Source organism: Peromyscus maniculatus, chromosome 6 (assembly GCF_049852395.1).
Source record: "Peromyscus maniculatus bairdii isolate BWxNUB_F1_BW_parent chromosome 6, HU_Pman_BW_mat_3.1, whole genome shotgun sequence".
NCBI lineage: Eukaryota > Metazoa > Chordata > Mammalia > Rodentia > Cricetidae > Peromyscus > Peromyscus maniculatus.
Genome location: NC_134857.1, coordinates 100,965,291 through 100,980,995, shown reverse-complemented (window position 1 = coordinate 100,980,995; position 15,705 = coordinate 100,965,291). Strand labels below are relative to the sequence as shown.

The following is a 15,705-nucleotide window of genomic DNA, read 5'->3' as shown; positions in this document are numbered from 1 at the left end:
CCCGAGGAGATACCCAAGGAAAGCATTAGCTATAAGAAGTAAGTGGGAAATAAGTATGTGAACTATTAAACCGTCTGCCGCTATTCTCACCTAACTTTACAGAAAGGGAAAATCCATTTGCCAAAGTATGGTCTAGACTCTTGTCTACAGAGAGATGCCTTTTCCACATCACTGGGTTATCATCCTGATTGAAACAGGAGGTGGTTGAGAATCAAATACACAGAATGCTGGGTAATCATTCAACTGTACCCTGGTGAAACCACATCATGCCAATACTGTGATCCAGATGCATTCTGAGCGAGGACATGACAAACTGGTTATCAGGCTCTAGAACAGTGGTTCTCAGCCTGTGGGTCGCAACCCCTTTTAGGAATTGAATGACTCTTTCATAAGGGTTGCCTAAGACCATCAGAAAACATCAATATTTGCATCACGATTCATAGCAGTAGCAAAATCACAGTTATGAAGTAGCAGCAAAAATAATTTTATGGTTGGGAGGTCACAACATGAGGAACTGTATTAAAGTCACAACATCAGGAAGGTTGAGAACCACTGTTCTAGAAAGATCCAACTGGGTGGTGAAAAATTAAAGAATTCAGATACAGCCAAGCATAGTGGCCCGTGTTTATAACCCCAGCATTTAGGAGACAGAGGCAGGATTACAAGTTAGAAGCTAGCCTGTCTCAATGACTAAATGTTTAAGCAATCAATCATACACAGCCTATTATGAAGAACTAGGCAGCCACGAGTGACTATACACACCCTAGAAGGGGCCTGAGAGAGAGGACAGCCATGATCTGAACATTAACTGAAAGTTTTACAGGCGAGAGCCAATTTATTCTGAGGCCCATGGAGGTTAGACCCAGGATAAATAAACAGAAATCCCAAGGAAATGGACTAGAAGCCAAATGGAAAAATACCTTGTTAGTACCAATGAAGTGTAAGCAAGAAGCCCACTTGGAAGAAAGGCAGCTGGAGTCTCTGATAAAGAAAGGGCTTCCTTGTCCATGTGAGAGCTCTGTAGAGATTCTGCTGAAATGGAATCCCAGCTGAAGCTGCAGTGAAGGAAAATGGGGCCGCCTCTCCAGTTTACGCATTTCCTCTGCTCCCGTGGCTGGAACACACACGTGCATCTCCACAGCACCCGATGGTGCCAGCTCTTCGCTGCTGTCCAGATTCAGGACTGTGGCTGCCTCCAAAACCTGCGAGCCGCCCGCAGGCAGCGCTGAAGTCTATGAGGGCTGTGCTGGCTGCATCACCTTCTGCAGCCTTGGGATACATCCGTGTGTACTCACTCCTCGCCGGATAATTTTCAAGTTTACCTTAAAGGAGGCAACTCGAGATCTACTGTGGTTTGAGGAATTCACAAAAGCCACTTCGCCATCGTAGTCCCCAAAGCAAAGCACCAGAAGTTCCTTGGTACTGACCTCGGAAGCCCAGGTGAGCATCCCATCCCCCACGAGTTACTGGAGTTACCGTGAGTCATGTGACTCCCTATCCACTACTGAGCTGGAGGATCAGGGCAGGTAGGAGGCAGCGGTCGGTACTTCAGTCAGCCCCAATGGTGGAACTAACTGCCTGGGGCTCAGATCTGTTATCTCCAACTCCAAGCACGCCTTTACGACAATGGCATCCTGTCCATTTCACAGTGATGGCCTAACACAACCAGCTACACCTGGACTGCTAAACTTGAAATGAGAGGGCACGAAGTTTCCATGAACTAACAGGACGGAATTTCCCATTTCCCCCTTAACAAAAAGCTCCCCTGTGCCTCATGAAATGGAATGGGAAGTGACCTCTAGGGAGGGAAGTCCTGAGTGAGCATGTGGGGTTGACATGGGCATGGCCAGGTGAAGCTCAGAGGCAAAGCCTCTTTCTGGTCTGAGTGCAAACGTTGACAGTGTTTACAGAAAATACCCACCATGGCTTCCCTGCCCCACATTTACAGCCTGAAGACAGCTCCCCTACAGGGACTGCGCCTCAAGATCAGCTAACTCTGTCTCCTTGCTCAGCTGTATTTAATACTCATGAATCCTTCTGTATCTTCCTATAATGACCCCGCTTTCCCGTTCAGCTGTACGAAATAACCCCACCTCTCTTCGACTACATATACTAAACACACCGAGCATCCAGGATACTGTGGCTTCTCCATCAAGAGAGCCCAGTCCACTCCATCCCTGTACATGTGTCTGTACGTGTGTCTGTCCTTTGTTCGTTCCCTCATGGGCCCTAGTCCCCAGACCCAAGCTGTGCAAGGACTTGGTAGAGACCCTAAGTTAAAAGCCTGAGTTCATTTTTCTTTTAATGTGAACAATAATAAACTCGGGGGGTTAGGGTCACATACCTGCATTCCACCATGACCTACACGAGAGCCACTGAAGGCAGGTTAGATGCACACTGGAGTTCAAACTTCTCACTCACCACAACAAAGAAGGAAATAATCAGTTCCAAGATCAGAGTCTTCACACACACACACACACACACACACACACACACACACACACACACACACAAATGAAGAAATAAATAAAACTTGAACACAGCTTCCTTTTCCTCTTTCCAGCTAGGACCTGGTTATGAGGCCCCAGGATACCCCCCGATTAACAGTAAAGACAGCTTCCCACCGTATGTGACTGTCTCGGAGTTTGAATACACAGAGAGGAACAAAGTCAGCCCTCATGAACTGGAGTGTCCGTCAGTCTTCTGCCCCAGCACAAAGGTCTCCCAGGGGTGATGTGACAGACACACACGCACAGAATCCAAAACGGAAACCCTACTTCCCATCCCCTCCAGGTCAAGGGCCAAGGGAATGGGTGGAGGGAACAACCGCCCGGGCAGCAAAAGGGCCCTGCAGGACTCAGCGGAGACAAGCAGCAGAATGCAGAGTATTCCACATACAGGCCCAACCCCTTCACCCTGTGGCCTATGCTACCAGCTCAGGAGCTCCAGGGCAGGGCCAAAGTGACACCTCACTCCACCCACGCAAGAGCAACAAACACTGCTGGCTCAAGAGACGTCCACATCACCTCTGCTTTCAGGGTCCTCCACTTTCTTCCCACCTCTGCTACCCCTCAACTCCACTCTCTGCCCCAGCCTTCCCCTCACTGGCCCTTCAATGGGCACAGGCTTCCCCCTCAACCGAAACAAGCAAACCTTTGAACGATCCTGATGCCGGTCTCAAGCACTGACCTGCTTCTCTTTCATGTCTGGCAGCTCTCTCCATTTCCTCTCTTAGCGCTCCCATCTCTTGGAAAAACGCTCCACTGAAGACAATCTCTCCAAAGGTTAGCAGTAAGGGCTCAGCAGCCCAGTCCCTGGCCTGTTCCCAGCCCTCCTCCTGCAGGAGACTCCCCTCCTCTGCCTGTTGTCAAAGGCCCCTCTCTGTCTCGGGGCTCCTCACCCTGGCCTGCCCTCACCAGGCTTGGCACCTTTCTTCTTTGCCCCTTGAAAGATGTTGGTTCTCTCGGAACTCTTAGCCTAGGACTGAAATGGTTGGTCTGGAAACCGCTAGGGCATCATCTCCACATGTGCGCTTCTTCTGTTGCAAACTGGAGATCCTCGGTGGCTCTCACATCAGCCAGCTGCTGAGAACCGCCCCAAGTTCATTCATGAACATGGCAGGAACTCCCTGAATGTCCCCCTTCTTCACCTCTGCTTCGTTGGCGATTCCCACTCAGATATCGGAAGACTGTTCACATTCAGCAGCTGTCCCTTGGTATCCTATCCACAGGGACTGGTTCCAGGGCCTTCCCTCCTCACCACAAACACCAAGAGAGCCAGTGCTCAGGCCCCTTGTATAAAATGGTATTTTAAGTAGTGCATGCAAGTTAACCTCCACACATCCTTCCACGACTTTTTATGTGCGTAGTGCTGGAGATGACCCCCAGGGCTTCCCGCCTGCTAAGAAGGCACTCACTCTACCACCAAGTTACAACTCCATCGCCCCCACCCACCCTACTTAAAATCATCTCGAGATGACTTACACTGTCTAACAGAAATGCAAATGCTTTGTACACAGTTACTATACTGTACTGTTCAGAGAACAGGTGGGAAAGTCTGTGTACACGTTCAATACAGCCGTGACCATTTGGGGGGTATTTTCAGCCCATGGTTGGCTGCCTCCACATCATTACAATCAATTAACTGATGCCATTTAATATGAGATCTTTCTGATGCCACTTAAGCTTTTTACTTTAAGAATTATTTACCGGCCGGGCGGTGGTGGCGCTTGCCTTTAATCCCAGCACTCAGGAGGCAGAGGCAGGTAGATCTCTGTGAGTTTAAGGCCAGCCTGGTCTACAGAGCGAGACCTAGGAAAGGTGCAAAGCTACACAAGAAACCCTGTCTCGAAAAACCAAAATAAAAAAAAAATATTTACCAAGTAACTTAATGGAAGTGTCCTCACCCCCCATCCATTGTCTGGTCTCCATGTCTGAAAGGGGGAACAGTGAAATGGGGGATTACAGATGTTGGGGACTCAACACAGAATCATAAAGAGCTAATACATGTGGCTTGAGCCTCAGCAAGGAGACTTACATAGTTTTGTTGTTTGGTTTTTCGCTTGTCTGGCTGTTAATTTCTTTCGAGGCATGGATGGTCCGAGGGTGAACGTACGTGTACGTGTGTGCACCTGTGGACGCACGGAGACCAGAAAAAAGGGCCATCGGTGTCCTCTTCTCTCACCCCCACTGATGGGTCTGAGACAGGGTCTCTCCCTGAACCTGGGGCTCATGTTTTCTCATACAGGCTGGAAGCCAGCACACCCCTAAGATCTTCCTGTCTCATCCTCCTCAGAGCTGGGGTTACAGGCATGGACTGCTGCATGGGAACTAAGATCTGAACTCCAATTCTTATGATCGCAGAGCAAGCACTCTTAACCGATGGGCCATGTCTCCAGGCCCTGCTGGCTGATTTTTTTGAGGCAGGGTCTCATGTAGCCCAGAGTCCCGGATCGGCCTTGGAACTTACTATGTAGCTGTAGATAGCCATGTATTCCTGATCCTTCTTTCTCTATCTTCCAAGTATTGGCCTTCAGTTGATTTAAAAAAAAAAATTTAAAGTGATCTTCTTCCTATTTCCTACCACTGGCTAGGAGTATAAACTGATTTTTCAAAATGAACAACTGCTAAATACTTAATATACACTTACGTACTGGGTCCAGAGCTATGCACTTTCCCACACGAGCATCTGTAAGGAAAGTTTCCCAGTACGGAAGTAGTGAGCCAATCATGGAAATCCATACAACAGACTACAGTTCGGTTTGTGGAACATCTGAGTGACACTCGGGGTGACTGAGCCATGGCAATGAGGGGGAGGGAGATACAGGGTTCTTTCAGTACAGTGCTCTTACATTTTGGCACTGTTCCCACTCTTCACAATTATTTCATTCACCAAACAAAGATTAAAGAGTTGGAGAGGTTCTCATGAGCAAGGAAGCAATCAGAGATGGCCTATCCAAGGACTGAAACCAAGCAGAAATCTGGACCCAGGTCTGCCCAGAGTCTACGCCTTTTCTACCTCCTCTCCTCTGCTCTCTCCAGTTCATAGCTAGTTCATCTCAAAGTAGCAAGAGAAGAGGGTGGAGTATGCCTGGACTCCCAAGGCAGTGAGGAGAGCTGAGCAAAGAGGACTGCTTGGGTCCAGGAGTTAAGAGACCCACACACACACTATCCCTGTCCTCCACTGTCACTTTATCACACGATACACTAGAGCCTGCTGCCAGCCAAGAGCTCTGCTTCCAATAGCCAGAGGACTCTGCAGTCTCGGGGGGCAGTACCAGCCTGGTTCAAAAGTTCATAAGAAGATATCTGGCAAAGAGATCTCAGACTGAAAACTATTCTACTGGCCTCTCTGGAAAGTAGCCTCTCGCCCCGGGTGTTTTGGAAGGTACTAGAAAATCAACTGCAGGAAAGTATCTAAAACTGAATCCCTGGCCACTAAGAAGAAAGAGAAAGGATAAAGAGATGGAGCCAGGAGAGGAAAAAAACTAGAAATGAAAACGGAACTGGCAAGTTAAATGTCTAAGTGTATCTGGCCAGGGGGAGGGTCATGAGGGTTCCTAATACACAACATCCAGGTTCTCTGCAGAAACCTGAAGCAAATGCCCAGGCTCAGAACAGCCTGAGGGATGCAGTTTGCTGCTAATGGCCACGGGCTCCGACAAGCTCCCAGGAGGAAGTTCATGTACATACTGTTTCTATGGAAAGTATAACATGACTACTGTTGCTTTTCTTTTAGGGGAATGTGAACATATGTGCAGAACACAGGGGACAACTTGGGGTGCCATTCCTCAAGCACCATCTAGCCTCTCCACCCCGGAGACAGAGTCTGTTACTGCCCTGGGACTTGCTGAGTAGGCTAGGCTGGGTTACTCGGCTGGAGAGCCAGGGATCTATCTGCCTCAGTGCTGGGATTACAAGCACAAGCACATGCTGCCATACCCAGGTGTTTCTTTTCTCCCCCATGGCTTCTTGGGAATCAAATTCAGGTTTTCAGGGCAAGCATTTTAACGACTAAATTATTCTCCACCCCCCCCCCTTTTTTTTGTTTTTTGTTTTTTGTTTTTTTTGAGACAGGGTTTCTCTGTGTAGCTTTGCACCTTTCTTGGAACTCACTCTGTAGCCCAGGCTGGCCTCGAACTCACAAAGATCCACCTAGCTCTGCCTCCTGAGGGCTGGGATTAAAGGTGTGCGCCACCACCGACCGGCTTCCCCACCCCCGTTTTTAGGACAACTCTCTCTTGTGGCTCAAGCTGTCCTCAAACTAACCATCCAGCCAAGGATGGCTTTGAACTCTTGATCTTCCTGCCTGCACCTCCCAAGTGCTAGGATTACAGGCTCCTGTGACCATGCTGGGTTTATACAGTGCTGTGATTGAACCCGGGGCTTTGTGTACGCTAGGCAAGCAGCCCAGCAGCTGAGCTACAGCCCCTGGCTTGCTGCTGCTTTTTAAATAGAATCAGATGTCGGAATTAACCAACAGTAAGAAAGGGAGACGTGCTGCACATGGTATTAATTATTTTCTCTCCGATTTCCTCCCACATGAAGAAGAGAGGGAGAAAAGTGCACCAGTGAAGCTCGTACCCTACCCACTGGCTGAGCCTGTAAGGAACAAGGGGCTAGGATGAAAAAGAAAGGACAGACCTGAGAGGAAGAGGGGGGGAAAAAGGGTCTCTTTGCTGCATCCTCATTCCCGGTTCTCTGGCTTTGCCAGTGCAGATGCCCCGCCCAAGGGGCACACCCACTCCCTCCAGCTTCCCAGTTCCTGCTCAGAAGGCAGAGACACAGAGGAGTCCTCCCTTTACCTCATGGGAGAAACTAGGCCAGAAAAGAACAGAGGACCCAGGCCTTCAGGGGGGCGTGGGGGAGAAAGAGGCATCACCCAGGATGCTATGGGAGTTCTGGACAACAATCCAGACACCAACACATTCCTGATGAAAAAGGGAAACAGAGTAGGGATGCTCGGTGTCCTGGTCCCCTTCCTATCAGAAGCCTCAGACACAGGTGAAACCTCAGCTTTTAGAGACAGTATCAACATCTACAAGACAAATACAGCTCAGGAGCCAGCAGCAAAATGCTTACATCATCTGTACTGAGTGCGCTTTGGGCTAATCCTGAACACTTGACATGAACTATCTCCGTCATATTTCTCTAACAACCTTGTAAAGCTGACTGTTACATCTTCACTGCGCAGGTGAGATGCAGACAGGTTAAGTCACTTGCCCAAAGTCACTGAGATTCCACAGAGAATCTCAAAGAAACTGGGTTCAAATCCAGGGTGCCTATTCTTCACCGACAGGAACCAGAAATGGTGCTACCAGGAGAGGGGGCCTTTCTGTGCTCAGAAATGTGTGTTTATAAAACTTGCAAAATATGTTTTTATTACTTACCATGAAGACTAGGCATGAATCCCCACAAGCAACCCGATGCACACCCCCTTTCCAGAAAGGCTTACCAAAAATGGAGGACGCAAGAAGACAGGCATTAAAAGTTAAGATCCCATGAGGGTGAATCTAGATAGAGCCAAAGACCCAATGCACACACAGTATATGGCTAATGCCAAGAAGAACATGGGACCTGCCCCCAAAACTAAGGACAAGCTTCACACGACCACCATCTCATCATGAGAAGGAAGTTAATTAAGATGGTCACAACAGCCAGGCAGTGGTGCCACAAGCTTTCAATCCTAGCACTTCGGAGGCAGAGGCAGGCAGATCTCTGCGAGTTCGAGGCTAGCCTGGTCTACAGAGCGAGTTCCAGGACAGCCAGGGTTACACACAGAAACCTTGTCTTGAACCCCCTCCCCCCCAAAAAAAATGGCTACAATGATGGTGAAAGAAGCCAAAACAAAACCATCCAAATGTGCTTTAAAAGAGAAAAATATAGTCACAAATAATATTAGCCATCTTAGCCACGATATACAGTGAATGGAGTGCAGAGGGGGGAAAACGCATTAAACCACATGCAGTCAAAACAGTCATTCATATAAAAGAGGAAAAAAAAACCTCATTAATCCTCCTGTCCTAATCGGGAAGGGAAACAGTCATAAGAGAAAACATACTCACACACACACACACACACACACACACACTCACACACACTCATACACACACACACACACACACACACACACACACACACACACACACACACCCCTCTAGTTACTGACAATGTTTTCACTGTTCAGCCTATTTCTGAAATCTAAAACTGTAGGCTAACAATATAACGCGTTCTCAGACTGTGGAAGGCTACAGGCCACACAGGCCAGTAAGCATGATACGGAAGTGTTCCAGAGTGGGTGTGGTCCCTCTCATCCTTTCCAAGTGCATCTTTATGATGTGGTCAAGATGAGGGGATGGGGTAAAGAAAAGAAAGTGAGTTGGCAGACAAACCTCAATCATCAGTCCCTTCCAGCAGCAAAGACCCTGACCTGGCTGGACAGCCACCCTGTCCCACTTCTGGGAGGCTAGCATCAGAGTAGCCTTTTCAGATGGGATCTCTACATTTCTCTCTAACTGGGAGTCCAAGAAAGTTTTCCCAAATCAGCAATGAGATGGAATTATTTTAGTGGTTTTTAAGTTTTAAGACACAGAACAAGTTACTTTACAAAACAACCACACATGGCTGGTGTTAGGACACATTTCTTTATAAAGACCCAACACCTGAGAGGCAGAAGCAGGTGGATCTTTGAGAGTTCAAGGCCACCCTAGTCTACACAGCCAGTTTGAGGGCTACAGTCAGACCCTATCTCAACCACAACTAAACAAAACCATCTAAGCACTTTTAAAACATCAGACTTGAGAAACAGAATTCTCTTATGGTGTGTGTGTGTGTGCGTGCGCGCACTTGGCAGATAGATTTCCAGCTGTTGAGACAGCAAAATCTATTCCTGATGGACGAACTCATTAAATCGATAAATATTTACTACAACTTGCAAGATATGTTTCCATTTCTTATAATGAGGATTGTATTAGTTACACAGCAACTCTTTTATTATGCTCCAAACCACAGCCTAATAGAGACCTTGAACTGCATCCCAGAGTAAGACCTGGATCTTTATCTCTGATGAGCAGAGACAGACAATATCAAGTTTTTAATGAGAAATTGCTTAACCCCAGTACTTTAAAAAAAAAAAAAAGATAAACCCTGCTACACGTTTTTGCAGTGATTCTGCTACCTTAAATGATTTCATTATTTTTATTTATTTATCTATTTATTTTGGAGACAGGATCTCACTACATAGCCATGGCTAGCCACAAACTCACAGAAATCCACCTGCCTCTACTTCCCCAGTGCTGGGATTAAAGAGAGCACCATCAAGCCTGGCTTCAGTGATAATTTATGCTGGAGTCACCTGGGAAGTACCCTGATCCAGGCCACCCTGAAAAGCAGCTGTTGTTCCAAACACAGGAGAGAGACAGCTGAAAGCAAGGATGTCATGGGTCCTGGTCCTCATTTTAGTATAGGATGGTTTAATTTACTGTTAAGTGATTTAAAATTTTAGTACTGTCTTCCAAAGTGGCTTTTAGATGTTTGGGAATACCACTGGGTGACCAAAAAGATTCTCCAAGAAACCAGTTTGCTCAAACCAGACTTTCCTATGGGAACAGAAGGCTGTGAGAACACACATTCCAATCACACGTTCCAATCTCATTCTTAACACTCAGCCTCCACCAAGAAAACACACTGTTGTAAAACCACTGGGGGGGGGGGGGGCACCAACCCTTTGCACTCCTGTTTATTTCTGTGAGGTCCCTGCAACATCCGTCCCAAGCCAGCTTTTACTGGCTCCAACCTTTAGACCCAACTGTCAGGAAATGTTGCTCTTCCTTAGAAGATCTGTTGGTTTTATTATATTTTTGTTTTCCTTTTCTCCTTTTAGTTCCGACAGAGCCTGTTCAACCTGTACAACCCACAGGCCATTATCACTTACAGTAAATTCCATCTTCCCTCAAGGGTCTAATACTGATTCTACTTCTTCCCAGGCCCACTGGGACTTTATGCAGATCACAGTTACTGGTCCTTTTGTAGTTTCCTTCTTTTATTGTCATTTAAAAACAGGCCAGAAATGGTGGGTGCATGTCTGTAATCCCAGCACTCAACTGGGAGGTGGAGGCAGGAATAGGGAGTTCAAGATCGTTCTTGGCTACATAGTGAATTCAAGATCAGTCTCAACTCCACAAGAGCCTGTGTCAAAAAAAAAAAAAAGCAGAAACACTTGATCCATAATGCAGACTGAAGGGAATCTTTTCTTTTTTTAATCCTGGTTTCCACATTTTCTTGCCCTCTTTTTTTTTTTTTTTTTTTTTAAGATGTTTGTGTGTTCTGTTCTATATTGCCATCTCACCAACTAAATGTTTCATTTCAAAGATGTTGCCCTGGAATTGTACTGACTCAAAGTATTTAAGATCAAAGATACTGTCAATTCACTGGTGGGGGGCTTTGACCACTGAGTAGAGCTCAATGCTTTGTGATACAAAGTGAATCCTTAAAAGAGCAGGGCAGACAACTGCAAGAAATAAAATAGACATAAATCCTAAATCAGACAGATGTCAAAGGACCCGCCCACATCATCCAAAGCCGGAACTAGCCAAGCAGGCAGGACCTAGAATTTACATCTGCTGGACTCAAACTCCACTCCACACTACCTACCAAGACGTTAAATGATATTTTAAGAAAGGAAATTCTGGGGAACTGCAGCTACAGCTACATGCTTAAGAGTAGTGGTTGCTCTCGCAGAGAACCAGGGTTCGAACCCCAGGACCCACTTGGTAAGTAGCTCACAATCATCTGTAACTCCAGTTCCAGGGGACCCAAACCCCTCCTCTGGCCTCCAGAGGCACTGTAGGTACAAGCTGCACAGGCATACATGCAGAGAAAACCCCCCCCACACACACAGTAATAAACAAAATTCTGGCAGTTGATCAACACATACATTATATAACACCTGAGGGGAAAAAAGGAGTGAATGAAAAGTTGCAGTGTGAGGCTCATGTTTCCCTATGCCCACTCTTTATCCAACAGTCCTACTCCTTCACTCAAAAATCAACACCTCATTCAAGCGTGTAGATTTGGTTACTAAGCCCGGAACAGATGGGTACCAGGACAGGAATAATTACAATGTCAAGTAGTAACAGGTGGATGACTAAAATAGGGTGGGCGGGGCAGACAACAGTGTCCTGTGGTCGAACACATCTAAGTACTTAACCAAGACACCAATTGTTGAAATTCTTAGAATACTCCAAGTTTCTTCTATGACCCTGGGCCAAACACACCCTTCTTGAGCCCAGCATCCTAACCAGAAAACGATGCTGGAATCCCAGTATTCCAGTGACCCTCCCCACCTCACAGGGTACCTCTTCTGCTGAGATCAAAAGGATTTTTATAAAAGGCTCCTGTGTGACAGCCCCGCATAAATAAAGGGTTTATTTTTTTAAAATGGGCTTGGTGTTTAATTTCCAAAGGTTCTTTAAAAAAATAAAAAATAAAAAAAAAAAAACTGAGGATTTACTGTTTCCAACACTTGCAGTAATAGTGATCCGGCCCGAGTCTCTGCATTTCCTGGGGTTATTGGCTCAATTAGAACGACATGGGGAGAAGCTATTATACCAGTCAGCAAAAAGAAAACCAGCTTGGAAACTAAGAACCAGGAAAAGTCAAGTCACTTGAAGGGCTGCCAACGTCACCAGCACCTCATTTACAATGCAAAGGTAAAGAGACTCAGAGGGCGCCAGAATCCCAGAGGGAATTACAATTCGTGCGCCGCCAAGCCGCGCCAGGGCACAAACCACCCAGTTCTCACCCGCCAACGCCCTCGGCTCCCAAAAGCTAGGGCCATAAACTTGGAAGGACCGCTATTTTACAACGAAGTTTTCAGTCGGTGAGTGCTGTACTCCAAACAAACTTTTCTGCCTCTTCGGGAAAACTTTAATTCAGCCCAAACATTTCAAAAGGTTAAACCCTGAAGATTTCAATTGTAGAACACGGGCGAAAATTAACCCCTTGCTTCAAAGACTGTTCGGAATTCATCTTCTAGAATAACTGCGAAGGGGTGCGCTAGCTACAAGAGCGGGAGAGAATAAGACGCACTCTGCCTAGCGTCTGACAACGGTGCGCTTCGTTACTTTCCACGGGATTCCCTTCACACCGCACACACCCGCAGCTCCGGGGTGTTAACAGCCCTGACAACGCCGCTGTATTCTACCAGGGGTGGGACAGCGCGGTGACAATCCTGACATGCTTTGGCTCCCGGGAGGTTAATGAGAATTAAACCACAGCAGCCCTCCTTTGTGGCGCTTTGGCCGGAACAGCAAAAAGGAGACAATGAGCGGTCTGTGCGCAGTTCCACGCGGATTGGCTGGTCCCCCCCCCCCCGAAACCCCTGATGTCATGGACTTGGAATGCAAGCAGGGAGGAAGGAAGGAGAGGATTTGGGGAGGGGGACGCCTCTCATCTCTTTCCCAGGCCAAAAGTCCGAAAGATAAACCCCGATGCATTCTTGAGATGAGTACTCGGCAAAAACAGCGTCGCCAGATTCCAATCACTCCAAAAATACAGCCCGCCACAGGAAACAAACCCCGAACAAAAGCGACCCTGCCGAGATATCGTGACAATTCAACGCGCTGCAAACTTCTCAGGATTGCATTTCTAACTCTTCCCATCTACAGCTGAACCGGCTCGCAGGCGGCGCGTTCAGGCTTTGTCTGGGTTTCCCGCACCAGCGGCAATTACACCAAGGCACCACCGACGGGCTCCCTTTCCGCCCGCGGGTCCCAGGGGTCGGCGGGACACTCGGCGTCCCCTCCCATGGAGAAGGAGAGGAACAATGAGGGGCCCGGTTTGGCCACGTAGCCGCCCAACTTCGTTTGTGGGAGGAGGGGGGCCAGGATGGGAGGAGATGCAGGGTCCCACGGCAGCCCCGACCCAGGCGGATGGCGGGGGCGGCAACTCCCGGAGTCCCAGCCGCGAGGCAAGGCCCCGCCTAAGGGCCAAAAGACCACTCTGGAGCGCCCTCTTCCCGGAGGGGAGCATCCTACAGCCTTCGAGCGGGCCCCGCGACGCTGCGGGACTCCAGGCGTCCGGGAACCCACCGCCCGCCAGGGCCGCGGCGCGGGAACAAAGCCAGGGCCAGCGCGTGCGAGCCGGCTCCGGGAGCTGCGGAGCGCGCACCTCTCCGGCAGCCTCGACGTCTCTCCGCGGCGGCTCGCAGCCCTCCCCTCCCCGCGGCAGACCCCAGACCGCTCGCTCGCTCGCTCCCGCGCGCGTACCTTGTTCTTGACCTCGGCGGAGAGCCCGTAGGAAGGGCCCTTGTTGAAGTGGGTCATGGCGGTTCCGACGATGGGAAGGGGCTCGGGGATGGGGGTGATCTGTGGCCCTCGGTGTCCCTACTCCTAGCCCCAGCGGCGGCCGCACGGGAGATGCTCGAGCTCGCGCCTCTGCGCGGCGCGAGAGAATCCGGAGCGCGGCTGGGGGACGTGGACGAGGCTTCGAGGGTCGGGTCGGACTCGGGTCCCGCCGAGACTCTGGGTCACTCTGGAGTGGGGCTGGCTGCCCGCTCCGCGGTTCCGCACGCTCTGCCCCCAGCCTGGTCCCCCCAGACCTCCGGGGATTGGCCGGCGAGCCCGACCAATGGAGCGCCGCCTCCTCCCCCTCTCCTGCTCCGGGGCTTCGCGGCCAATGGCAGCACGGCGGGCGCGGCGCTCCCTCCCGCGGGTCCCAGCCCCCGGCCCCGCCCTCACGCCACCGAGGACCTCAGCGCCCCTCCTCCCGGTTTGGTCAGCCGGCTGCGGCCGCCCCGCCCCGGCGCCTGGGGGCTTCCCAGCCGCCGCGGTTCTCATCAACTCCCTGGCATCCGTGGCGCTCCGACGGTGGAGGGGACAGGAAGCTTCTCGAGATGGCCCGTCGCTGACCGGCCACTCCTCCCGGACCACAGCGCGCCCAGATGCTGCGCTGGAAAACCCTGGGAGCCGCCTCCGAGCCCACACCTCTGGCACAGGGAGGCCTGCATCAGCACCTGCCAGGTCCTCCCTCCCCGCGCAGCTGCCGCACCTGTGGGTCTGACCTCTGCCTCGGTCAAGGTTCTTTGCCAAATTCCTGCTCGCTCTGTTTAAACTTTAAAAGCAGTGCGAAAGAAATTGGGAAAGTGCTGTGGCGAAGCCTTGGGGGCTTTTCGGGTCCTTTTCTGGATTCGCACCAGTTGCCCTCTTGCCAGCAACTTTACAGGGAGTTCAGCCGGCCCAAAAGTCTAAGAGACTGTCGCTCTGCCTAGTTTTTGTTTGTTCCTTTATTTTTTAATTAGAGGACTGCCTTGAATAAGGAGTCTACCTGCTTTTGTTTGTTAATCAGAGATCTCTTTGAATCAGCCCTCTGTATTCTCTACTGTCCCCTTCCTTTCTTCTGATCTCAAAGGCAAACTGATAGAGGAAGGTGAGAACAGAACATTGTCCCTTGCCTGTGCTCATGGGACCACACTGGACTGTAGGTCTTCCAAAGGTTAACCCATTTACTTACCCAGAACTACTAGGTAGAATCCGTTTCCGTTTTAGTGGCTTGAAGGCAGCAACTCGGATTCCTAATACTGACCAAGGTCACCACCTCCACAGAGTCACCTCTTGCCTTGGCATTCTGGGGCTCACCTAGGGCAGGTTTCTGCCCTCTGGGTCCTAAAAGGAGAGTTTTATTTCCCAAATACAAGCTGACGTTCCAGATGAGACCACAGAACAAGGGGCGGCGGCCTGCTTGAAAAGAGCCCAGACAGCCCAAGTTGAACCTCTCCGTGATAGATATAAGGAAGTATGGCGCGGTGTCCCAACCTTGCAATCCCAGCACGGAAAGGATTGCTGTGAGTTGGAGTTGGAGGTCCTACAGCCGGAGCTATGTAGAAAAGAAAAAGATACAAAATTTCTGTCAGCTGGAAGAACTTTGTCGTCGAATCTGTAAGGTAGTGTGATGGAGCAAGGAAGAGTCGAACAGGCAGAAATGTGACATGACTTTATGATTGACGGATCGATACTGAAGGCGCTAGGACTAATTAGGGCATTCTCTCTCCGCAAAAAGATGATGCAACTGACCCACGGTGATGGGACAAGTGGTTGGGGCTGTTTTTCCAGTCCTGCCATGGTGGCCCTGTGTCATCCACCAGACCAAACCCAATTTTTTTAGATTCAATACTTGAAACCTGGCAGCCAGATTTGAAATAGAAATTACA

The 15,705-nt window shown here is 49.4% G+C and overlaps 1 protein-coding gene across 2 annotated transcripts in view; it reads right to left on the bottom strand.

Moving 5' to 3' along the window:
- Cnn3 (calponin 3) overlaps positions 1-15,031 on the bottom strand; it is a 34,513-nt gene extending 19,482 nt beyond the window's left edge. Inside the window, exon 1 of one of the 2 annotated variants that reach the window (XM_076574893.1) lies at positions 15,009-15,031. Coding sequence is in view for 1 of the 2 variants with exons in the window: in XM_042279817.2 (XP_042135751.1) it covers positions 13,766-13,822 (57 nt within the window). In the remaining variant the exon portion in view is untranslated. Of the gene's footprint in view, positions 1-13,765; positions 13,908-15,008 lie in introns of those variants that run through there. The other variant, XM_042279817.2, reaches the window with a different exon arrangement.
- Between the last annotated feature and the right edge of the window lie 674 nt (positions 15,032-15,705).